Source organism: Geotrypetes seraphini, chromosome 6 (assembly GCF_902459505.1).
Source record: "Geotrypetes seraphini chromosome 6, aGeoSer1.1, whole genome shotgun sequence".
Classification (NCBI taxonomy): domain Eukaryota; kingdom Metazoa; phylum Chordata; class Amphibia; order Gymnophiona; family Dermophiidae; genus Geotrypetes; species Geotrypetes seraphini.
Window position 1 is genome coordinate 5,493,783 of NC_047089.1, and position 25,738 is coordinate 5,519,520.

The 25,738-nt window shown below is 43.7% G+C and overlaps 2 protein-coding genes across 2 annotated transcripts in view; both read left to right on the forward strand.

Annotated features, from left to right (window-relative positions):
• Positions 1–3,491: 3,491 nt before the first annotated feature.
• Positions 3,492–4,445, forward strand: LOC117362447 (olfactory receptor 52K1-like). Its single transcript, XM_033948824.1, has one exon. The coding sequence runs from the start codon at positions 3,492–3,494 to the stop codon at positions 4,443–4,445; it is 954 nt and encodes a 317-aa protein (XP_033804715.1).
• Positions 4,446–7,916: 3,471 nt separating this feature from the next.
• LRIF1 (ligand dependent nuclear receptor interacting factor 1) overlaps positions 7,917–25,738 on the forward strand; it is a 49,150-nt gene continuing 31,328 nt past the window's right edge. The window contains exon 1 of the mRNA XM_033948823.1: positions 7,917–8,398. Coding sequence (XP_033804714.1) covers positions 8,325–8,398 — 74 coding nt within the window. The 5' untranslated portion in view covers positions 7,917–8,324. The remainder of the gene's footprint in view (positions 8,399–25,738) is intronic.

Genomic DNA, 25,738 nt, shown 5'->3' on the forward strand with positions numbered 1-25,738 from the left:
CACTCCCTCCCTTGAAGTTCCTTATCACCCCCCCACCCCCCATCACCATCCAGTTCCTCTCCTGCTATCACAGAACTCCCCCCTACACCAAGACCCGGCTTCACTTGGAGGACGTTTGCAAAGTCAAACCTCTGATAAAATATTTTTCTTGAATATAGTTTAATACAGTATCACAGTATAATACCATGAATATCTGCTGTTTTTCACTTAACTATTAACATTAAATGTTCATCACTTACCCCCTCTTCTACTAATCCGTGCTAGCGGTTTTAGTGCAGGGAGCCACGCTGAATGGCCTCATAAAGTTCTTATGAGCGTCAGGAGCAGCGCGGTTTAGAAGAAGCCCTTAAATATGCACAAATCTAATAAATACCAAACTTTTCTAAAATGCTGTGTGCAACAATGCTTTTATTGCTGCAACCTCCTCCTAGTTTCATACTAGATATAAAATATTCCACCAAGCACTTTCTGAGAGCTATTCTTCCAATTTGAAGTGCCAATCCCATCAATATTTCTAATAATCTAGCTTCATATTTATTTAAGGTGGAACGTAAAATAATTTTATATGTGAGTGGAATATGAAATTTAAAAATAGATTCTATTTTCCCCCCACACTTACTGCCAGAATTGATATACAAAAGGACAATCAAACCAGATGGGTCTGGATGTTCCTGTATCAGTCTGACAAGACCAGCTGTTTTTTGAACCCTCTTGTGATAGCTTTGACCCTTCATAAGGTGTCCATAAGGCCCTGTGGGCTATATAAAACAAAGATTGAGTTACTGACGCAGACCTCGGAATGTTTTCCCACTTTTTTCCCATTTGATCGCTGCTGGCAAGTTGCATTGGAAAGGGGAAAATCTTGTGTGCTGGTATCAGTTATTTCATGCAGTTTCAGTGACGCTATGTTTTCTGTGCCTCTGAGTTAAAAGTAGTCATCAATTATTATTATTATTATAATTTTATTTTTTTTACAAACATCATTTTACCAAGATGAAAGCAATGACTGCAAGAGAATTTGTGCAGGCCCCATGAAGTCTGTGTGTGGAAAGCGTGTAGTGCCCTGCAATGGCAGAAGGAAGTAGTTTCATTGGCTCGTGGGAAACTGGAAATAATGTTTTACCTGGTTTTTCTGAGATATTGTGGATCCTGAAGGCAGCAGGGGACAATTCATCACGGGACGCTTCATCGCAGCTGTGCTAAACAGCCACGATGAACCATCCTAGAGACGGAGCCCTGAGTGGAGTCAAGACGGCTGGTAGCCAGTGGCTTCTCTTCCCTGAGCACAGAAGTGCATGAAGATGTTGAAGAGCCTGCCAGCCCCACCTGCAGCTGTTCGGCCCATGCCCTGGCCCCCCCCTGCAGCAGGTAGCATTGTAACATCCTCCCCGAGAGCAGCCAAGCCCTCCCTCCAGCCTCATTTATTGGCTTCTCTGCCCCCAAAGCTCAAACTCACCGCATGCACACTGGTTCTCTGCCTGCTGTCCATCAGCCTACATGAGCTGGGGTTCTGGGAGGGCATTGCCCCCCAAAAGAGCAAAACTTCTAAATTTAGAGAGCATTCATTGCAGCCACTTCAGTGCTAAAATGGCGGCTCTGAACTGGCCGCACTAAAACAGCTGCAATGAATTGTCCTAGACCCAGGCCCTCTTGAAGGGGTTATGCACAAGTCCAACATACATTATGATGGGACATGCTTCCTAAAGCAGTGTTTCTCAAGTCGGTCCTGGAGTACCCCCTTGCCAATCAGGTTTTCAGGATATCCACAATGAATAGGCACGAGATTGGTTTGCATACATTGCCTCCATCGAATGCAAATCTTTTTTCCATGAATATTTATGCTTCTTTGTGTGTAGCTCAGTGGCTGCACATACTGTATATTCAGCACCATTGATCACACATAAAGCAATGCTGAATATACGTGAATATTTTAAATGGCGTTGCCAGCATTTTTTTTTTTTTTTTAAATATTGGACACAGATTTCAAATACTGATCAAGATAAGTTTGTTTGATTATTTTACTTGTCCTGATTGTCATGTCTGAAAAAGTGGAACCAACGTTTCAGCCATCGTGCTTTCTTCAGGGTCTGCTTGTCTGTGCTGTGTTCTCTTTCAGTTCCTTTTTCTATGAAATCTATGCTTTATCTCTGATTCCCGAACAGGAGACCCTGAAATATTTTTAAACTGTTTTCTCTGTCATTGAGAAAGAACTAACACAGCCTGCCTCGCTCTCTCTCAGAGCTCCATGGATGATTTCCCTATATTTTAAAGAGCTTTTCAACCTGTGAAAAAAACTTTCAAAAAGCCAACAATTCTCTGCCAGTTTTTGTTTGAATGCACAGGAATAAAATGGTATTGGATTTGTGGTGCTGAGTTTCATGCTCAGTTGTTTTAATAATAATAAAAATATATTTATAACCCGCAGTACCTTACAGTTTGGAGTGATTTACATCTAGAGAGTCTGCCAAACACAGAGAAGTACATACATGAACAAATGCAATGCATGACTGAAATTTCTTAAACAAATTTATCGAATAGATAGGTCGTCAAAGAAAATGCGTTCAGGAGCAAATCACTTATGGTTGCTCCAAGCACCAGCTTGAAGTTTTATCCAAAAATCTTTTGGAAGTACATCCCTTTAAATGAAATGAAAACAAAGGGTTTCCTTGCTTGGGTCGAGAGTTTGCTGAAAAGTCAAAATGTCTCAAAAGATAAGTGGGTGATAAACCTACCAACATCTTAGAGCATAAACATACAAATTTAAATATAATTCTGGCCTCAATGTAATTTTTTGTCATATGGAGTAATATGTTTAGATTTTTTTCAGACCAAATATCAGACGTACTGCTGTATTTTACTATTTAGGATCTAGCTAGGTACTTGGGACCTGTGTTGGTCACTGTTGGAAACAGGATACTGGGCTTGATGGACCTTTGGTCTGTCCCAATACAGCCACTCTTATGTGAGCCAAGTCTAGGACAATCAAGCCATTGTGACATCACTGCTGAGGTTGTCTCTTAGGCATTGGTGGAATGAGGCATCATGACATCACAATCTCAGCTCTGGAATGTTGATACTCTTTGGGTTTCTGTCTGGTATTTGGGACCTGGGTTGGCCACTGTTGGAAACAGGAGACTGGGCTTGATGGACCTTCGGTCTGTCTCAGTATGGCAATTCTTATGCTGGCGTGATCAGCTATGAGAGCTGGGAGAAGTAAATCAGGGATAGGCTTCTTTAGCTGCTTGTTATTAAATAGATTCAACATATGTGCCTATGTATCTTGACATCCACAGTTCCGTTATAAAATTACTTGTTTACATAAAGGTTTATATCAAGCTGGTTAATGCCAAAAGGTTTTCTTTGGTTTAATGAATTATTTTTGTTCTCACATTGTTAGAAAGTAAAGTTTTTCTTTGATGTACAGAATTTGTTTTTGCTCTTTGTTAGAAACCAGTTTTGTGAACCACCGAAAGGGATTTCATCATCTCAACATGATGGCTCCCAACAAGACTCACTTCCATCCTTCCACGTTCATCCTGGTTGGAATCCCTGGACTAGAAGCTGACCACATCTGGATCTCTCTCCCTTTCTGCACTGTATATGTCATAGCCCTAGTGGGAAACTCTACCATCTTATACATTATTAAAGCAGACCAAACCCTCCACGAGCCCATGTACATTTTTCTTTCAATGCTTGCGGTTAATGATGTTGCTTTCTCTTGCACCACAGTGCCTAAAACGTTGGCCATATTGTGGTTCCATTCTGGAGAAATTACTTATGTTTCCTGCCTGAGCCAGATATTTTTTGTACACTCCCTTTCGGTTGTGGAATCAGGAATCCTTGCCGCTATGGCCTACGACCGATACGTGGCTATCTGTTACCCACTGAGATATTCCTCCATCTTAACAAATGTGCTAATCGCAAAGATAGGACTGACCATCCTGATACGAGCTATCACCCTGGGCATATTTTTCCCCATTCTGGTTCAACGGTTTCAGTATTTTGAATCAATTGTAATCTCGCACTCCTACTGTGACCACATGGGGGTCGTAAAATTGGCCTGTGGGGACACCAGGCCCAACAATGCGTACGGATTATTTGTGACTGCTTTTGTTGGGTTGTTTGATCTGATAGCCATTATTTGCTCTTACATCATGATTCTCAAGGCTGTGTTCAAGCTTGGATCCAAAGATGCACGTCAAAAGGCTCTCGGCACCTGCGGAGCTCACATTTGTGTCATTTTAATAGCTTATATACCTGCTTTCTTTACATATTTGGCACACAGGTTTGGACAAAAAACTATCCCTCATCACGTTCACATTATCTTGGCCAACATTTATGTCCTTCTACCAGCTATGTTAAACCCATTCGTATATGCAGCAAATACAAAACAGATCCGTGACCGAGTGGTGAGAATGTTCTATCATGGGAAGGGCTATGTCTGAATGCCAAAATGGCCCATGGGAGAATCACAGAGAACAGAAAAACAGCTTGAGGCCTGCCACACTTAGGGCTCCTTTTACTAAGGTGCGCTAGTGTTTTTAACGCACGCACCGGACCTGAAAAACTACCGCCTGCTCAAGAGGAGGCGGTAGCGGCTAGTGTGCGTGACATTTTAGCGTGTGCTATTCTGCGCGATAAGGCCCTATTGCACCTTTGTAAAAGGAACCCTCAGTGGTGTATAATGTCCAGTGGCTAGTACTAGGACTTCAATTTTTAAGAAATTAAGGAGCCCTTTTGCAAAGCTGCAGTACACATGAACATGTGCTTACCGCAGAGTGCATTATTGACCCTTTATTTTATAAACTGTTTTTAAAATTAAAGTAATTCTGTTTAATAATATTTTGCATTCCCTTGCATCATTTTTAACAATGAAATATTTAGACATTTTGTTTTGGTCAGCTGTGAAATTTAGGGCTCCTTTTACAAAGACACATTAGCGGCTTCAGCGCGCAATGTTTAATCACGCGCTAACCCCCGCACTAGTCAAAAAACTCTATGAGCGGGACAAGGGTTACATTATATTACACATCTCATCATGTCTAAAAGGCACCATTACTCTATGGACTGCATAGAAGAAGCCACTAAGGGGGTCAGTGTAAAAGTAAATTCCAGCAATGTTTTCACATAAAAATTGTACTATAACATTTCTGGACTTTATGCAGATAAAAAAATACATATGCATTAATGACATTTTGCAGATATTCTTGCTGGATCTGGAGAATTCAGACTTACAGACATGCTTTTGAGATGGGCTGCCAGACCCCCCCCCCCGCCCAAACGAGGCAGGAGGGATGCCAAATCCTTCCTGTCTGGAAGACCCCCAACCCCCTGAAGATCATGGCAGGAGGGAGCCAAACTCCTCCTGATGGAAGACCTCCCCCCTCCACTAACCTTAAAAATTTGCCGGACGGGTCTTTCTACTGTCTGGCTGGCAGGCTCACCTCCATTGAAATGAGGCGGGCCTGCCCCTTCCCGGTGCATTGTGGGATGCACCAGGGAGGGGCCTAAGGCCTGATTGGCCCAGGCACCTAAGGCCCCTCCTATGGGCGGGGGCCTTAGGCACCTGGGCCAATCAGGCCTTAAGCCCCTCCCCGGTACATCCCACAATGCACCGGAGCAGGCCCACCTCATTTCAACGTAAGCTGGCCTGCCGGCTGGACAGTAGGAAAACCTGACCAGCCAACTTTTAAGGTTAGTGGAGGGGGGGTTAGCAGGGGGGGTGTCTTCCGGCAGGAGGGGTTGGGCTCCCTCCTACCGGCAATTGTTGGGGGGGGAGTTGAGTTCTTTCAGTACCCTGGGATATATACGAGCAGGTCCAGGTAATTTATCACTCTTTAACTTGTCGATTTGGCTCAGTATATCTTCCAAATTCACCGAGATTTCTTTCAGTTCCTCCACATCATCACTCTTGAAAAACATTTCCTTTTCAGGTATATCATTTAATCTGTTATCAAAAATTCCAGAGGAAATCATCCTATACATAAAGACATAAAGCCATAATGGGACAGACCAAAGGTCCATCATGTCCAGCAACATATATACTTACCGTATTTGCCGGCGTATAAGACGACTTTTCAGTACCTTAAAATCCTCCCCAAAGTCGGGGGTCGTCTTATACGCCGGGTACTGTTTACATGCAGTGGCGTACCAAGGGGGGGGCGGAGGGGGCGGTGCGCCCCGGGTGCCAGCCCTAAGGGGGTGCTCCCGGCCTTGCCGTTCAATCCCCCCCCACCCCCGAAGGACCGCTCGCCCCACTGACCTTCCTGCACCACCTGTGAAGCAGTCCGCAGCAGGATCGCGAAGTCAGCGTCAGCGATCCCGCCCCTCCTCTGATGTCAGAGGAGGGGCGGACCGTGGCGCAGGAAGCAGCGCAGGGATCGCTGACGCTGACTTCGCGATCCTGCTGCGGCTGCTTCATAGGTGGTGCGGGGAGGCCAGGGGGGCGAGTGGTCCTTCGGGGTGGGTCGGGGCATCAGGCCTTCAGGGTGGGGCGGGCGGGCAGGCAGGCAGGCTTTCAAGGGGGAGGGGGGTGACAGGCAGGCAGGCAGGCCTTCAAGAGGGGACAGGCCTTCGGGGGGGGTGCAGGCCTTCAAGGGGGGTGCAGGCCTTCAAGGGGGAGACAGGCCTTCAAGGGGGGGAAAGGCAGGCAGGCAGGACTTCAAGGGGGGACAGGCCTACAAGGGGGGGGGGACAGGCCTTCGGGGGGGTGCAGGCCTTCGGGGGGTGCAGACCTTCAAGGGGGGGACAGGCAGGCAGAAGGTTGTGCAGAAGGTGTGCGGAAGAAGGGGTAGTCTTATACGGCGAGTATATAACAAACTCTATATTTTAACTGTAAAAGTTGGGGGGTCGTCTTATACGCCCAGTCGTCTTATACGCCGGCAAATACGGTATATGCCTTTGTACAATAACTCCCTGAGCTCCAACACAAAGTTATACCTGCTCTAAGAAGTAATTTTGTGTATGTAAAGAACAGGCACATATGCACATATTTTATAAAAATGCACAAAAATACTGAGTCTACCTTTACTCAGCCCATTTTCCACCTAGAAGTCTGTCACATTACGTTTTCCAAGCACCTTTGTTTAGCACCCCCAACCATTTAGAAAAGTAGGCACATATAGTAAACAGTAACATTTTGTACAATGCTAAAGAGCCTTTTTTTGTTATTAACACATAGAAAAAGACATGATCTGTAGTAGGACTTAGGGAAGACATTTTCTTTAGGCCTCCTGATTTTTTATGAAGGTATGATATTATGATATTAAACAGGTCCTACGTCCTCTGACTATGATATACCGAGACAGAAACCAGGGTGCTAACACCACATCTCAAACAATAACATTAAAAAAAAACAAAAAAACCACCTCTATTCACTCAACAAGGTTGGCAGAAGAAGATGTTTGAAGCTACCTTTGGCTACCAAGAACCTCTTATCTGGAACAAAAACCCAACATAGCTAAGATAACCCACCACTTATCTTGACTTCTGGAAGAAACTAAAGACATATCTCTTCTCTCTATAGCCAACCTCGTATCTTTCATCTCTTCCCTTTAACAATCACAAGATCTGACTTAAAAATATCACTTGAAGAACTAGATTAAATTCTTATTGTTAACTACACAGATTCCTTGTAGAGGATTGTAGGATAGAAGACACTAGACAGGAAAGTAGCGCCCAAATCAAGAGCCAAAGATGTCATCCCACAACCCCCAAATTGCCTTAAAAGAGAAATTGATTATTTTTTTTTTGTCTTGCTCTGTTGGCCGCATTGTCGGGATTTTTAAAACCTAAAGCGACCCTTTTAGATTTTTAAAACCTAAAGGAATAATAATCCTAAATTGTCCAAGTATTGAAGGCAAGCTAAGTAAGCCGGAAGTGAAAACCACAGACGCCATCTTGAACGCTACCAGGTCACAACCGACTAATCACACTCCGGCGCCGCGTCACGTCACGTCCGGGACGGCGGTTTGTCGGCTGCGTAGCCCGCGCTCGCGACGCGGCCGAGAGTTTCCCAACGGGCTTCAGCAGCTGTTCACGTGCGTCCGCCAAGCGCAGAAGGTGGCGGCCGTCACCGAGCGCCTCCCCGACTGACTCAGCCCGGACCTCCTCGCGGCAGCACCCCGACTGGCCGCTAGGTGTCCCCGGCCGCCCTGCTCCCGGAAGAGCGAGTTCCGGCGACGTCAGCGGTGGCGACCCGGAAGCGGTAGGGCGAACGAGGCGCTTCCTGCGGAAAGACTTGGCAGATTTTTTTTCCCCCTTCAATAGTCAGCTGGGCGGGCGGAAGAGGAGAGCGTTAGTCCCTCGGCGGCAGGACGGACGCCATGTCCCAAACGCAGCGGCTGCTCCTTCCCAACACCCAGCGGGCCACCAGCACCAGCACTAGCACCAGCCGCAGGTGAGTGGCGGCTCCTCTGCCCCCAGTGGTGGCGCTGTGCAACTGCAGCGGAGGCGGCCAAAGGGAGTGGCAGTGGCAACGCCGAGGAAGGGCAGGGCTCTTAGCGCTATGGGGGGGGGGGTGCATTTCACGGTAATAGCGCGCGGTTAATAAATAAAATCGTAGACGTTTTGCTTCCAATGAAAACTATGAGAGGCCTTTTATGCTCTCCGCTTCGGGGAACAAAATGGCTGCTTGTGTTCTCAGAAGCATCGGAATTCCCATGGTGCCTTGCGAGGTGGATGTCGGCCACTAGGGGGCCAGAAGTGCTCGACGGGGACAATTTCAGAGAAATAGATATTGAAACCAGTTAAAAGTGGAAAGAATAGAAAGAGCAAGAAAATATGGTGGCTAGTGATGAGAGTCGCCCTCTAATTTTTAAAAAGGGTGAATTTGAACAGCCAATACCAAAAAGAAAGATTTCCCATCCTTACAGTGGACTAGATTTACAAACTTTGACAAGAGTGTAGGTTAGAAAATTAAAAGGAAAAATTTAATAAATTTTAAAATAAAAAAGAAATAGGTAAATAGAAGTTATAAAAGGAAAAACTGGGGAGCAGAGGACCACATGAGTACGATCCTAAAATATAGAAACATCCATGGTTAAGAGGAAACACTATTCCAGAGCAAAGAAAACAGCAGTATTCAAAACAATCAGGAATTTATATTATTTAACACAGAGACCCATATACACTGTCCAGTCTGACCAACAAGTGGACAGAAACTGTGCCCACTATTCTTGTGTGTGCCCTAGCCATCCATGCTTAAAAACTGATTGCCAGGTCTCCAACATGCCAATCATATAATTGGACAAACACAATGAAAGTCTTGGCTATGTGTATATAGGTCTGAATTCTATTTCTAGTGCAATAGGTGTGTCATTCTGCAGAAAGAATCCACTCCAGATTTGGAATCCCTATATATATATATATATATAACTTTTTTTTGTCGTCTTAGCAAATTTTTGATAGCTTTCTGTGCTCAGAGCTCCCCTTCTCAAGGGTTCAGCTCTGCCTGTGTGGAGAAGAAGACAGTGGCTGACAGACCAATCCCTTTGTGGTACCTGTTGACCAGCCTGCTGAAACTTTTCTAGAGCTCAGTGTCTGTTCCCCTTGTACCATTGCTCGCCTACTGCATTGCAGGGGCTTGAACGCAGGCTAAGCAAGTATCCATAGGGAGCTCAGCAGGTCTCCACAGTGTGTCGACTATGTTTTGTCTTGCCCCTTCTGGGTCCACAGGGGTTCAAGGCTCAGTCAGACAGCAATCCAACTGGCAGAATGAAGATTCAGCGTTGGAGGAGCGGTCCGTTTGAGGCAACAATTTCTTCTCCCACATCCAGCTACCTTTGTAGTTAAGGCAAGCTGTAGTATATTTCCAGCATAATACACAGTGAGTAAGGCCATTAACAGCGTATAAAAAAAAATCAGGGGAGTCTTTAAAATCTTTTTTCCAGGATTCTACTCCTTCCCATAGGTTTCCCAACATCCAAAATCTCCCAAATTACTGGGGGAATTTTATTTTAGTTAAAGCGTTTTGGAGTTGTTTTTGGCACTAAAATGCTGCTGGGGCGGCCATTTTGGATTTACCAATTTTTTTGTTTTCAAAGTTCTCCAGAACCTTCAAATCTCCTTGTCCCTCAAAACTGGCTAGGATGGAGTTCTCGGGCTCAGTTACCTTCAATTCATGCCAGATTTGTGCTGGATGGGCACCCAAAGAGCACCCTTGCGCCAAGTGCTACACAGCACATGAAGGAGGGCAGGAGTTCTCAGCTTAGCCTCTGCTTTGCTCTCTAGGGCAAAAGAAAGGTCAGTGGGGTCTGTCAGTTGGTAGTAAATCCCATCCAGAGGAGTGCAGAGGAATTGAGGGACTAAGGCTTCCCAGTTTAACCAGGCAACTCAAATCATTAGAACAAATTTTCTCTTTATTTTTACCCTCCTTAAATACATGAAAAAAGATCCAAACAGCCAAAAAGGATGATGTAGAAATTTTAAGAAAAAATGGTAAATCTAATCTAATCTTAGATTTATATACCAAGTCATCCCTAATGAAAATAGGGCTTGACTCAGTAAATATCTTAATTGCATTAATTTTATCTAGGCCTTGATAATTTAGCTTCTTTCCAATCACAGAAAATTCAAAGGGAAAAGTAACAATTTTTGTGAGAAATGTTAGCATTTTAAAGCTATTAACAGTTCATACAATATTCAAAGCAACTTTACATTCACCTGCAGGTAAACACTCAACTTTGATTATTTCCATATTTTTAGAGTTATGCAGATATATATTCAAAATGATTAACTTTTGGCTTCCTGGACCATGGGATGATTTTTCAAAGGCTGCTGAGTAGGGATGATATGCATCTATCAAAGAAGAGAAGAAGAGTCTTCGGCAGCAGGCTGGCTAATCTACTGAACAGGGATTTAAACTAGAAAGGATGGGGCAGGGTGATCAAAGCCTCTGGGTGAGTATAAGCCCTCAGATAAGTAAATCACTGAATACCTCTACACGGATGGGAAAAGGGCAATGTCTGGAAAGCAGTATATACTAATGCTTGAAGTATGAAAAACAAGATTCTGGATCTAGAACCTGTGATGAAAGAAGATGAGTTGGATATAGTGGTGATCATGGAGACATGGTTCACGAAGAACCATGACTAGGATATAGTTATACTGGGCTGTAATCTGTTCATGAAAGACAGGGTAGAAAGAAAAGGTGGGGTAGTAGCATTAAATGTTAAAGATCATATTAAAGCCACATAATTGCCAGTTCTGCAGGGTAAGGAAGAGGCACTGGATCAGTTTGGAAAGAGGGAATGCTAAATATGTATACAGACCTCCTTCACAGGTTGAAGAAGTGAACAGAGATTTAATAGTAGACATTCAGAATATAAGTAAGAAAGGGAAGTTTTACTAATAGGTGATTTTAACATGCCGGATGTTGATTGGGGTATCCCTGTTGCAGGGCCTTCTAGAAGTAGGGAGAACCTGGATTCTCTACAAGGAGAATTGTTCCAACGGTAATGGAGCCCATGCAGGATGGGGGCCATACTGAACTTAGTGTTTACAAACGGGCAAAGTGTTTCTGATGTTACAGTGGGTAGTCTGGCATCCAGTGGTCACTGCATGGTATGGTTTAATATTAAGATGGGTATAGAGAGGGCTCATTCAAAAGTAAACGTTCTAGACTTTAAAAAAAACAAAAACTAACTTTGTTTAGATGGGGGATTACGTCAAGGAATTGTTGCCTAGATGGGAACATCTGGAAGGAGTAGAACTGTAGTGGGCAAAACTGAAAGGAGTTATAAAGGTGACAGACCTTTTTGTGAGAAAAGTAAGAGGAAAAGAAGGTCGCTTTGGTTCTCAAAAGTAGTAGCTGAGAAGGTAAGGAATAAGAGATTAGCTTTCATAAGCTACAAAAGATCACAGAAAGAGGAAAACGGGCAAAAATATCTGGAAAAGTTAAGAGAGGTTGGTTGAGAAGTCAGGAAAGCAAAGATGCAAATGAAAGAAAAAAATAGCCGACAGTGAAAAGGGGAGGAGACATTTTTTAGATATATTAGTGATAGGAAGAAGTGCAAAAGGGGCATTGTGAGTCTCAAAGGTGAAGAAGAGAAATTTGTAGAAGTTGATAAAGGAAAGGCCGAAATGCTTAACAAATATTTCTGTTCTGTGTTAATGGTTGAAGTGACGGGAGCAGGACCGAAGAAGACATATGTGAAAAGGGATGGAGGTAGACCCTGATCGATTTTTAGAAGGTTGTGTTTGTGAGGAGTTAGCTAAATTGAAGGTAGGCAAAGCGATGGGGTCAAACGGTATACATCAGAGGGTGCTGAAAGAACTTGGGGAAGTTCTGGTGAGTCTGCTGACTGACCTTTTGAATGCTTCTCTAGAGTTGGGAGTGTTACTGGAGAAGGGCAGTCCCACAAAAGTGGTAGTAAGGAAGAAGTAGGAAATTACAGGTCGGTAAATCTGACTTCTGTGGTAAGCAAATTAATGAAAACGCTTTTAAAACAGAGAATGTTGAAGTTTCTGGAATCTGGTGAATTAAAGGATCAAAGGCAACATGGATTCACTAGAGGTAGGTCTTGTCAGACAAATCTGATCAATTTCTTTGACTGGATGACCAGAGAATTTGATAGAGGATGTGCGCTAGATGTGGTATATTTAGATTTTAACAAATCCTTTGACAGTGTTCCACATAGGGGTTTAATAAATAAACTGAGTGCCTTTAGGATGGGCCCCAAAGTGACAGACTGGGTCAAGAACTGTTTGAGTGGAAGACAACAGAGGGTAGTGGTCAATGGAGTTCACTCTGAGGAAAGGGATGTTACCAGTGGTGTGCCTCAACGTTCTGTTCTGTTCTTGGGCCTGTTCTTTTTAACATTTTTATAAGTGAGATTGCTGAGGGACTTTCGGGAAGATTTGCCTCTTTGCAGATGATACCAAAATCTGTAATAGAGTAGATACCCCAGATGGTGTGAATAACATGAAGAAAAACCTAGTAAAGCATGAAGAATGGTCTGAAATTTAGCAGCTAAAATATAATGCTAAGAAATGCAAGGTCATGCATTTAGGCTGCAAAAACCAGAGGGAACGGTACAGTTTAGGAGGTGAAGAACTTATGTGCACAACAGAAAAGCGGGATTTGGATGTGATTGTATGTGATGATCTTAAGGTGGCCAAACAGGTTGAAAAGGTGATGGCAAAAGCTAGAAGGATGCTAGGGGTGCATAGGAAGATGTATGGCCAGTAGGAAAAAGGAGGTATTGATGCCCCTGTATAAGACTCTGGTGAGACCTCGTTTAGAATATTACATTACATTACACTGGTGATTTCTATTCCGCCAATCCTTGTCATTCAAGGTGGATTACATAAGAGTTTTCAGGAGGTTACAAGAATTGTGACATAGCATAAGAAATGTCATAAGAGTTACATAAGAACATAAGAACATAAGAAGTTGCCTCCACTGGGTCAGACCGAGGTCCATCTCGCCCAGCGGTCCGCTCCCGCGGCGGCCCATCAGGTCTGCGACCTGTGAAGTGGTTTCTGACCACTTTTATAACCTACCTCAAGTTCTATCTGTACCCCTCTATCCCTTTATCTTCCAGGAACCTATCCAAACCCTTCTTGAACCCCTGTACAGAGTTCTGGCCTATCACTTCCTCCGGAAGCGCGTTCCATGTGTCCACCACCCTCTGCGTAAAAAAGAATTTTCTAGCATTTGTTCTAAACCTGTCCCCTTTCAATTTCTCCGAGTGACCCCTAGTGCTTGTGGCTCCCCTCAGTTTGAAGAATCTGTCCTTATTTACTCTCTCTATGCCCTTAAGGATTTTGAAGGTTTCTATCATGTCCCCTCTAAGTCTCCTCTTCTCCAGGGAGAACAGCCCCAGCATTTTTAACCTGTCAGCGTATGAAAAATTTTCCATACCATTTATTAGTTTAGTCGCCCTCCTCTGCACTCCCTCGAGTACCGCCATGTCCTTCTTGAGGTACGGTGACCAGTATTGAACACAGTACTCCAGGTGCGGGCGCACCATTGCGCGATACAGCGGCATGATGACTTCCTTCGTCCTGGTTGTAATACCTTTTTTGATGATGCCCAGCATTCTGTTTGCTTTCTTTGAGGCTGTCGCACATTGCGCCGATGGTTTCAGTGATGTGTCGACCATCACCCCCAGGTCCCTTTCAAGGTTACTCACCCCTAGCAGTGTTCCCCCCATTTTGTAGCTGAACATCGGGTTCTTTTTCCCTACATGCATGACCTTGCATTTTTCTACGTTAAAACTCATTTGCCACTTTTTTGCCCAGTCTTCCAGTTTCGTTAGGTCCCTTTGCAGGTCTTCACAGTCTTCCGTGTTTCTAACCCTGCTGCAGAGTTTGGTGTCGTCAGCAAATTTGATAACCTCACATTTTGTCCCTGCCTCCAGATCGTTAATAAATATATTGAACAGTAGAGGTCCCAGCACTGACCCCTGCGGAACTCCGCTCGTGACCCATTGCCAGTCTGAGTATTGGCCTTTTACTCCAACCCTCTGCTTCCTGCCCGCCAACCAGTGTTTGATCCATCGGTAGATATCCCCTTGTACCCCGTGGTACCACAGCTTTTTAAGTAGCCGTTCGTGAGGTACCTTGTCGAAGGCTTTTTGGAAGTCAAGGTAAATGATGTCTATGGATTCCCCCTTATCCATCTGGCTGTTTATTCCCTCAAAGAAGTACAGCAAGTTCGTGAGGCATGACCTTCCCTTGCAGAAGCCATGTTGGCTCGCCTTCAGTTGTCCATTGTTTTCTATGTATTCGCATATTGCGTCCTTTACCATTGCTTCCATCATCTTCCCTGGAACCGAGGTCAAGCTCACAGGCCTGTAGTTTCCCGGGTTACCCCTTGATCCCTTCTAAGAATTACCAAAGAGTTGTCGAGATCTTAAGGTGATAAACGTTGGGTAATTAGAAGCATATAAGAGTTTGTTGGGTAATTAGAAGCATAATTAAGAATATATTAAGGGTATAGAGTGGGTTGGTGGGGTTTGGGTAGGAACTGGTCGTGTTAAATAGGTTTTATGTATTTTTTGAAGAGTAAGGTTTTAGTTTCTTTCTTGAAGGTTTTGTAGTCTGGTCAAGGACAGTAGAATGGAGATTTGTCCAGTTTAGCTGCTTTGGTGGCCATTAGGTTGTCATATAGTTTTTTTCATTTGACATTTTTGGATGGTAGATGTGTGAATAGTGAGTGGGTTCTTCTGTGCCTGGTTGAGGAGGATTGAGTTAGTCAGTTGTTCCAGTAGGTTGGGCTTTCTCCATTAATAGCCTTGAATAGTAGGCAGTAGAATTTGAAGTGTACTCTTGCTTGTATTGGGAGCCAGTGTGAATCATGGTATGCTTCTGTGATGTGGTCATATTTTTTTCAATGAGTAGATGAGTCTTAGGGCTGTATTTTGTATTGTTTTATCATGGTCGCTGGGCATGGGAGGTATAGTATATTGCAGTAGTCTATTAGTCCAAGGATAAGAGATTGTACCAAAAGTAGGAATTGTTTCCTGTCGAAGAATTTTTGGATTTGTCTTAGATTTCTCATGGTCACGAATGATGCTTTTATTACTTTGTTGATTTGTGGTTGCATGGTACAGCCTCTGTCAATTAGTACTCCCAGAAGTTTTAGTGTGGGTTGGATGGGGTATGAGATCGAGTTTATTACTAGATTTGTTAAGGTAGGAATTTTACTGTTTTCTAGGAGGATGAAGTTTGTTTTTTCAGGGTTAAGTTTTAGTTTGTGCTCTGTCATCCATGTTGCTACTGTTTTGAGTGTTCTGTGTATTGTGCTTGTCATGGTGGGTTCTGGGTGGTCGAAGGGGAGGAGAATAGTGATGTCATCTGCATAGCTGATGAGGTTATGCCATGTTTGTCTAGGTAGGAGCTGAGGGAGGTTATGTATATATTGAATAGTGTGGGTGATGGGGGTGATCCCTGGGGAACTCCGCAGGGGTTGAACCATGGTTCAGATTTTCTTACTTTGTTTTAACCCTGTAGGTTCTGGATTGTAGGAAGCCTTTGAACCATGAAAGTACCTTGTCTGAGACTCCTATGGAGTCTAGTGTTTGTAGGATAATGTTGTGATCAACCAGGTCGAACGCTGCAGAGAGGTCTAGTTGTATGAGCAGGATTTTCTTGCCTGTACAGAGGTGTTGTCTGGTAGTGTCCATTAGTGTTCCTAGTAGGGTCTCTGTGTTGTAGTTGGCTCTGAAGCCAGACTGTGGGGTGGAGTAAGTTGTGTTTATCTAGGTATGAGGTTAAGGTTTTGGCTACGAGGCCTTCCATCAGCTTGACGTACAGTGGGATTGAGGCTATAGGTCTGTAATTGAATGGTTGGTCCGTTGCTCCTTTGGGGTCTTTTAGTATCGGAGTTATGATGATTTTGCTGAGTTCTTGTGGGAAATGACCCTCTAATAGTAAAGATTTCTTTTAGTTTTGTTCATATTTTTTGTTTATTATTTTCCATGCTGTTTTTGTGGACTCTTGGCTGCTTTTTCTCCATTTTCTTTCTAGTTGTCTGCATTGTCTTTTGAGTTGGAGTAGTTCGTTGTCAAACAACTTGTCTGATTTTCTGTGGATTTTGGTTTTGGGTTTTTCTGGGGCTAGTTCACCCAGGGTTGCAGTACTTAGATGGTTCCATTGTGAGATGAAGTCTTTGGGTGTGTAGTATTGGATTATGGTGTCTGTTTTTGTCCAGAATGTGGTGGGATCAATATGTTTACTTGAGTTGTAAGTTGCTTGTTAAGTAATTGGAATGCTTTTGTTATTGGTCCAATTGATTTCGAAAGAATATGTGTAGTGGTCAGACCAAAGGGATCGGTTCCATTTTCCGTTTGATGTTTGGATCTCTGGTTATGTGGGCTGTTGGGACATGTAGGCTGCGATGTCGAATTGGTGTCCTTTTCCTTGTGTGGTTTGAGGATTTAAGATTTTATATGTTAAGGCCTCGAGATATGATAGTAAGATTTCTGCATGTTGCAGGATTGGTTTTCGAGGTGGAGGTTGAGGTCTCCCAGAAGTAGGTTGTAGGTTGTCGCTAGTGAGTTTCAATATATAAATTCTTCAAATATTGGTTTCGCTGTGTTCCAGTTACTTGGGGTTATGTAACATAGTATGCATGTTAGAGTTCCTTTAAGTGGTGTGCTTGAAAGTTGACAGGCTAGTAAATCCATGTATGGGTTGGTTGTTTTGTCTTGGATTTTTAGGTTTATGGTGTTTCTGGCTATGATGGCAATTCCTCCTCCTCTTATTTTCTCTGCAGACTAATGTTAATTTGTGACTCTTTGGGCAAACTTCAGTTATTCTGGGGTCCTAATCAGAGGTAAGCCATATGTCTGTGAGGAAGAGGCAGTCTAGGTTATCTTCTTCTATCCAGTTTTTTTTTTGCGTTCTGTTTAAGGGCCTATGGCTCTGATGTTCACATATGCACATTTGAGAGTGGTGTATTCTATTGGTGTGTTGTGAGTTATTTTCGGGTATATGAGTGATCTTTGGTGGGGTTGTTTCTTGGTCTTGTATGGGTTTGTTGGTTTTCTACTTGTTGATTGTGGGGCGGGTTGATATGTGTAAGACTGATAGTTTGAGTTTCTGTCTATTGTGAGATGCCAGTTTGGTTGGGAAATTCCCTTGGAATTTGCTATGATTGGTATTGGAAATATATTGTTTGCAGTTGCTTTCCAGTCAGTTAGGAGCAGGGTTATCAGTAGGATTGCTTGTGGATATTTTGGTGGTGTGGTTCTCATGGTGGTACTAAGTGTGGCAATCATTGTAGTGGTGGGTAGAGGCGGAGTGCTCAACAGCTCTGTCGATGGAAGAGGGTTGCAGGGTTTGAAGACGGTTGGCAGCAAGTGACGGTGGGGGGGGTGGAGGATTTTTGCCACGCTTGAGTCCCGATTTGGTTTGACGATGGAATAGGGTTGCCGGGTCAGGAGAGTGCAGGAGATGTTCAATGTTGAGTTGCTGGGCCTTCCAACTGGCTCAGTGACTTACAGTGGTGGGGAGGGGAATAGTGTTCTCCCACGCCTGAGTCCCGTTAATCGATGTGAGAGGTGGTTGAGTCCGGAGAAGATCAAGATTGAGGTGGTTGGGGCAGGAAGGATCAAAAATTGAGTCGTGAAGCCTTTAACTGGTTCCGCCCTGGTAGTGTTTTATATTAGTTGGAATTTGTTATGTTGGGACTTTTATGCTGTCGTATTGGTTAAGACGTTGATGTAATTCCATATGGGATTTGAAGAGTTAATCAAATCTAATATACTGAGTTCGGTATGGGTTTGAGGAGTTAATCATTTCTAATACAATTGAATTACTAATGTAGTATAATACTGTCATCTAATGGTAATAGTTCGCATTAGTCAGACTTTTAAATTCAACAAACATTGGTCTTGCTCACAAACATTGGTCAGACTTTTGAAGTTCTGTCTTCTAATTCTGTCCTCTAATGGTAATAGTTCATATTAGTCAGATTTTTAGTTCAAACAGACATTAGTCAGACTTTTGACGTTTAAACAAATAGACTATGCTGCCCTTATTATGCTGCTCTATTGGTTAGAAAATAAATGCACACATGGTTCAGTGAGGATATAGAGTTTCTAGTCTAGTACATTCTACCCACTAATAGTATTACATATTTTTAGATTTTTTTTTTAAGAGCTATAACAAGTTGTTATACATATCAGGTGGCTTTGGAATCAGTCTTTCTGTTCATTCTCAGATTTTTCGTCTCTCCGCTCAGTCTCTTCGCAAAGGTGCATGCTAAGGCGCACGCATCTTTGCCGTGCGCCATAGCTGGCGTGCCGAATGGCTGCACACCGTTCCTGCTGCTGCCTTTTTTAAAGTGTTCCCCACTGGATCGGGGGATGGGCAGAGTCGTGTTCACACGCCCTGCTGGAGCGCCCGGGGCTCCCGACCTTGCCGCTGGCCCGCTGGTTTCGGTGCGGGAGAAAAGAGCTCCCGCACCTGCTGCTGCCTTTTCTAAGGTGTTCCCCGCTGGATTGGGGGATGGGCGGAGTTGTGCTCACACGCCCTGCTGGAGCGGGGCTCCCAACCTTGCCGCTGGCCCGCTGGTTTTGGTGCGGGAGAAAAGAGAAGTTGTGCAATTCTAGAGACTGCACCTTCAAAAATATATAAAATGGATTGAGTCTGTCCAGAGGAAGGCTACTAAAATGGTGCATGGTCTTCTTTGTCATAAAGCGAATGGGGACAGACTTAAAGATCACAATATGTATACTTTGGAGGAAAGGCAGGAGAGGAGAGATATGATAGAAACGTTTAAATAACTACATGGCATAAATACATACGAGTCGAGTCTCTCATTTGAAAGAAAGCTCTGGAATGAGAGGGTACAAGATGAAGTTGAGGCTCAGGAGAAATCTATGGGAAATACTTTTTTACAGAAAGGGTGGTGGATGCATGGAACAGTTTCCCAGAAGAGTAGTGGAGACAAGACTGTCTGAATTCAAGAAAGCGTGTGCTAAGCATGTGGGATCTCTTAGAGAAAGGAAGAGATAATGGTTACTGCGGATGGGCCGACTGGATGGGCCGTTTGGCCTTTATCTGCCATCATGTTTCTATGTAACTGGCCAGAAATGACTATCAAAAATGGCTGCCTCAAATTCCCGCAGCAGTCTCATGAGATCTCAGGAAGTCACGAAACTGACTCAAGAGATTGTGGCAGCCATTTTTGATTGTGGATCTGCATGGGGCAGGAACATAGAAAGATTGCTCCTGCTCCGCTTCACTGCTACAAAGGTAAGCTGTGGAGCTTCAAAGGTAAGCTGTGGAGAACAGAGAAAGGCTTTTTGTTTGGAGACTCACAAATAACCAAATTCGTGTCTTCTACAACTGCGAATATGGAGGGAGACCTGTGACAGCTTTTTGAGGCACATGAGAAGCAGAAAGCCTGTGACGGAATTAATAAGATCATCACAAAGCAAAAGGGACGCATGGGGATAACAAGGCTATAGTGGGGAGACGGAATGAATTATTTGCTTCAATCTTTACAGAAGAAGATGTTAAAGGTGAAAGGGGACAGACTCAGAAGTTACCTGAGAAAATACTTCTTTCATGGAAAAGATGGTGAATTCATGGAACGGCCTCCCAGTGAAGGTGATGGAGAGACGAAAGCTTGGGACAGATATATAGGATCTGTAAAGCAGAAGAAGGGATTGTAGATGGCATGGATGAGCAGACTTGGCAGATGATGATTCTTTTTTTTTTTTTTTTTTTGTAGTTCAATATTTTTATTAAGCTTTATGAAAAGATACAGTCCAATAATGCATTCAGATACATGTACGACACCGGGATCTCGAAACTAATAACACTTAGTGTAACACAGCAGTAACTACAATCAATTGTAATTGGGTTTGATTCTAACTGTACCAGAAATGGGTTTCAAGGGTGACAATGCAGAGGAACTGAAAGAAATTGCTCTGAACCTGGAAGACATACTAAGCCAAATCGGCAAATTAAAGAGGAGTAAAACATCTGGAGCGGACAGTATGCACCCCTAGGGTACTGAAAGAATTCAAATCTGAAATTGCTGTAAACTGTCATTAAAATCATATGTAGTACCTGGAGATTGAAGGGTGGCCAATGTAATTCCAATTTTTAAAAAGGGTTTCAGGGTGATCCAGGAAATTACAGACAGGTAAGCCAGAGCAAATAATGGAAACCATTTTAAAGACTAAAATTACAGAACACACAAATGTGGTTTAATGGGACCGTGCATGGATTCAGAAAAGGGAAGTCTTGCCCCACCAGTTTGTTTTATTTCTTTGACGTCATAAAAAAAAACATGGATGAAAAAGAGCTGGTTGATAATGATGTATCTAGATTTGCAGAAAGCTTTTGGCACTGAGAGACACCTGAGAAAATTAAAAAGTGATGGGATAGGAGGAAATGTTGTGTTGTAAATTAGGAATTGGTTATTGGACAGAAAGCAGAGGGTAGGGTTAAATGACCATTTTTCTCAATGGAGAAGGGTGACTAGTGGAGTGCCACAGGGATCTGTACTTGGACTAGTGCTATATAACATACCGTATATAAATTATCTTGAATGATGTGATTAAATAGACTACACTTCTCCCTCTGAATCTGTGGTTTCAGCATCCACGGATTGAGTTATTCGTGATTTTTTTTTTTTTTATTTCTAAATTAAAGCTGAATTCCAGACCTTCCCTGCCTCCCTCCCACTTTTCCCCAGAATCCCTTTTAAGCCTTACCTGGTGGTCTAGCGGGTTTTCAGGGCAGAAGCGATCTTCCTACGCTCCTGCCCCATGCAGATCACTCATAGGAAATGGCTGCCATAAGCTCCCGTCGTAGTCTCAAGGGGGGTGGGTCAGTACCGGCCCGAATATTATTTGCTGTTTTTTTAATATTCGAGGGCTGGCTATGTCTCTAACCCCCGTGAATATTGAGGGAGAAGTGTATATTTAGTGTGTGTCCTTGATCGGGTTCTCTGGTCACCCAGTCAAAGAAATCAATCAGATTCATTTGACAAGATTTTCTTCAGATTATATAAATCCATTCACTATCCTTTCCTTCAGCAGTGCCTCCCTCTAGTCTAATAATAATAACAGTTTATATACCGCAGGACCGTGAAGTTCTATGCGGTTTACAATGATTAAGAAAGGTGCTACAAATTGAGTGGAACTTACATAGTTGAAGATTAGTGGTTGTTATGGGAGAGATTGTGCAGCTCCACTACCTAGGTACTTCAAGAACAGGTATGTCTTTAGGTGTTTCCTAAATTCACCATAGTTATTTGTCTATTACTATTCCAACCATTAAAATGAGGCTTACTGGCCTGTAGTTTTCCTCTTCATTTTTGTGGAGAGAGACGACGTCCATTGTCTTCCAATCCCATGGAACCTCTCCCATCTTCAGGGAATTAATAAATAAATCTCTGGCCTATTAAAACCTCTGTGAACTCCTGTTTCTTGGAATGGATTCAGTCGTCCCATGGTTGTGTCCACTTTGAGTTTTACATAAACACTTTCTTCTATGAACGATAGTTACCCGGATCAACCTGGAGCCCTTTATGAGAACCAATGTTACCTTGGCTACATTTCAGTTATCAGGTACAGAGACAGATTTAAATGAAAATTTGCAGATTTCCAGATCCTTTAAATCTTTGGGGTAAATGCCATCAGGCCCTGATAATTGACTACTATTGTATTTAGTTTTCCAAATTAATAGTGATTTTGTTTCAATTCCTCTGATCACCTACAAAAAGTGGTTCCAGCAAGAGTATCTCCTCAACTATCTCCATAAAAATAATAAAAGAAACAAAGTAAACATTTAGGCCCGGATTCTGTATAGGATGCCCAGTCTCAGAAGCCGACAGGTGTCCTATATAGAATCGCACATAAAGAGAATTGGGTTGTAAGTAGACATGGCCGCTAAGCTTATCGCAGCAAGGGATCTCCCTGCCGCAATAAGTTTAGTGGCTGTGGCCACCCGTCCCCCCCCCAACTCCCCAAACGAAAGCGGCAGGAGGGATGCCCAATCGGCCAAATCTTTTTATAATGACTATTAACCTTTTAACTCTTAAAACCAGCCAGCATCAATCTCCATTCTCAACCAGCAATTGCTTGGTCATGCTCCTCAGGCACCTTACAGCAAATTTAAAACCTCTCACCCCCCAGTGTGGGGCGTGGCTAGTGTTTGTCCCAGCTGGTAAGTGCAAATTAACTCGGGAAAAGTTTGCAGCCTCAGTCCACACATCAGGCACTGCAAAACCAAGTCACTTAATCCTCCATAGCCCCAGGTACATTAGATAGATTGTGAGCCCACCGGGACAGAGAGGGAAAATGCTTGAGTACCTGATTGTAAAAAACCGCTTAGATAACCTTGATAGGCGGTAAATAAAATCCTAATAAAACTTGAATTATTCATACACATCTCTTGATATACTGCCCTTGTGGCCAATCACAGCAATTCAAGATAATGAAGGGAATAGACTTAGTAGAGAAAGACAGGTTGTTCACCCTCTCCAAGGTAGAGAGAATGAGAGGGCACTCTTTAAAGTTGAAAGGGGACAGACTCCGTACAAACTTAAGGAAGTTCTTCTTCACCAAGAGAGTGGTGGAGAGCTGGAACGCTCTTCCTGAGGCTGTTATAGGAGAAAACACCCTCCAGGGATTCAAGACAAAGTAGATAAAGACAGGTTGTTCACCCTCTCCAAGGTAGAGAGGAGAGGGCACTCTGTAAAGTTAAAAGGGGATAGATTCCGTACGAATGTAAGGAAGTTCTTCTTCACCCAGACAGTGGTAGAAACTGGAATGCTCTTCCGGAGGCTGTTATAGGGTTAAACACCCTTCAGGGATTCAAGACAAAGTTAGACAATTTGTGCTGAACCAGAATGTATGCAGATAAGGCTAGTCTCAGTTAGGGCGGACTGCTGGGCATGATGGGCCACTGGTCTGACCCAGCAGCGGCAAGTCTTACGTTCATAATATAGGTCAGAATATAGCTAAACTTTATCACATGAATTAACTTAAAAACGATGCAAACAATTAAAATACCTGTAATAACCCCAACATAAAGAAGGCAGTGCCACACCTCACAGTTATGTATTAATTGTAAAATATCTAGAATGCTGTGATCGAGCAGTGTAAAAAAATTTTTCATGCTTGTTAAGAGCTTTTTATAGGGGTTAGGGAAATTCTCACAGAGGCAATGATAAAACAGACATGGACCCATCTCAAGCCTCTAAACTCTGCTGGTCCAGTGATGAGCCAGGGCAAGAGCAATCCCCCTATGCTCCTGCCCCGTGCAGTCTCATACTCAAAATGGCTGCCGCAAGTTCCCACAGTAAACGAGACTACCATGAGTTCAGTTTATATTCAAGACAGCCATTTTTCCCTCTCCTTTGGGGGGAAAATGGTTACCTTGGTTTATATTTGGATAGTTTTAATCTAATCTACAATTTGTGAGTCACTCTATGCCTAAGTAGGTTCAAGGCGGTGTACAATTCGAGAAGTGCATTGAAGAAAGGGGGGAGAAGAGACTGAGAGAGGAGAGAGAAGGTGGAATAAGGTAGGTAGAAATTAGCGGAACAGTTTTCATTGAAGAATTGAAATCTCATTCCGTGCAGGTTATTGATTGTGAATGGATTGTGTTGCCCTGAAGAGAAGAGTCTTCATTTTTTTCCCTAAATTTGAGATAGCTGGGCTCGGTTTTGATTGCTGTAGGGAGGTCGTGCCAGGTTTTTGTGCCGAGTTAGGTGATAAGTGTTCTGAATGTGCACTTGTATTTTATTCCTTTAGGGCACGTGTCAAGCACAAGGCCCACGGGCTGAATCTGGCCTGCCTGGCCATTTTATATGGCCCGTGGCAGTGCTCATAAACTTCCCCTTCTCACAGCCCAGCATGTCTTCCCTCCCATGCTGGTCCAATGTCATTGTCACACTGAAAAACTTGCCGGCCTTGGCAGCGATTCAGCAATGTTGTTGAGAAATGTAAAGTTTTGCACGTAGGGAATAGAAACCCGAGGTACAGCTACACAATTGGAGGGCTGTTACTGAGTGAGAGTACACAAGAAAGGGACTTGGGGGGTAATAGTGGACAAGACCATGAAGCCGTCGGCTAAGAAAGCGAATAGAATGCTAGGTATAATCAAGAAGGGTATTACAACCAGAACGAAAGAAGTTATCCTCCCATTGTATCGGGCGATGGTGCACCCGCATCTGGAGTACTGCATCCAATATTGGTCGCCGTATCTAAAGAAGGATATGGCGATACTCAAGAGGGTTCAGAAGAGAGCGACACGTTTGATAAAAGGTATGGAAAACCTTTCATATGCTGGAAGATTGGAGAAACAGGGGCTCTTTCCTGGAGAAGCGGAGACTTAGATGGGATATGATAGAGACTTACAAAATCATGAAGAGCATAGAGAAAGTGGAGAGGGACAGATTCTTCAAGCTTTCGAAAACTACAAGAACAAGAGGGCATTCGGAAAAATTAAAAGGGGACAGATTCAGAACCAATGCTAGAAAGTTCTTCTTCACCCAACGGGTGGTGGACACCTGGAATGCGCTTCCAGATGGCGTGATAGGACAGGGTATGGTATTGGAGTTCAAGAAGGGATTGGACAATTTTCTGAAGGAAAAGGGAATAGAAGGGTATAGGTAGAGGGTTACTAACAGGTCCTGGATCTGATGGGCTGCCACATGAGCGGACGGCTGGGCATGATGGACCCCTGGTCTGACCCAGCAGAGGCACTGCTTATGTTCTTTGTTCTTGGCTCCCTTTCCTGATTTTCATCTGCCTTGGGCCAACCGAGCAGAAACCAGAAGTTGCGCGTCATCAGACCATGGCAGACGGAAAGCAGGAAGGGGAGCCATGGACAACTTTGCTGAATCACTGCAGAGGCCAGCTGATTTTTCAGCTTGATGGCGACATCGGACTGGTGCGGGAGAGAACACATGCTGGGCTGTGAGGAGAGAGGGACAGGCACTGGAGGGAAGACGTGCTGGGCTATGAAGAGAGAGAGGTTGGACCTTTGTGGTGTGGAGGAAGAGAGAAAGAGATACTTGAAGGGAGAGAGGTTGGACCTGGGTGGTGTGGAGGAAGAGGGATAAAGATACTTGAAGGGAGAACTGTTGGGAAGAGAAAGGGAGACATGGTGGAACTGTGGGGAGGGAGGGAGTGAGGCAGGCAGACAGGGGAAGAGATGGGTTGGTGGGCAGTTGGGAAGAGAAAGGGAGAGAAGTTGGATCTAAGGATAGAAGGGAGGGAGAAATGTTAGGCCTGAGGGTGGAAGGAAGAGAGAGATGCAG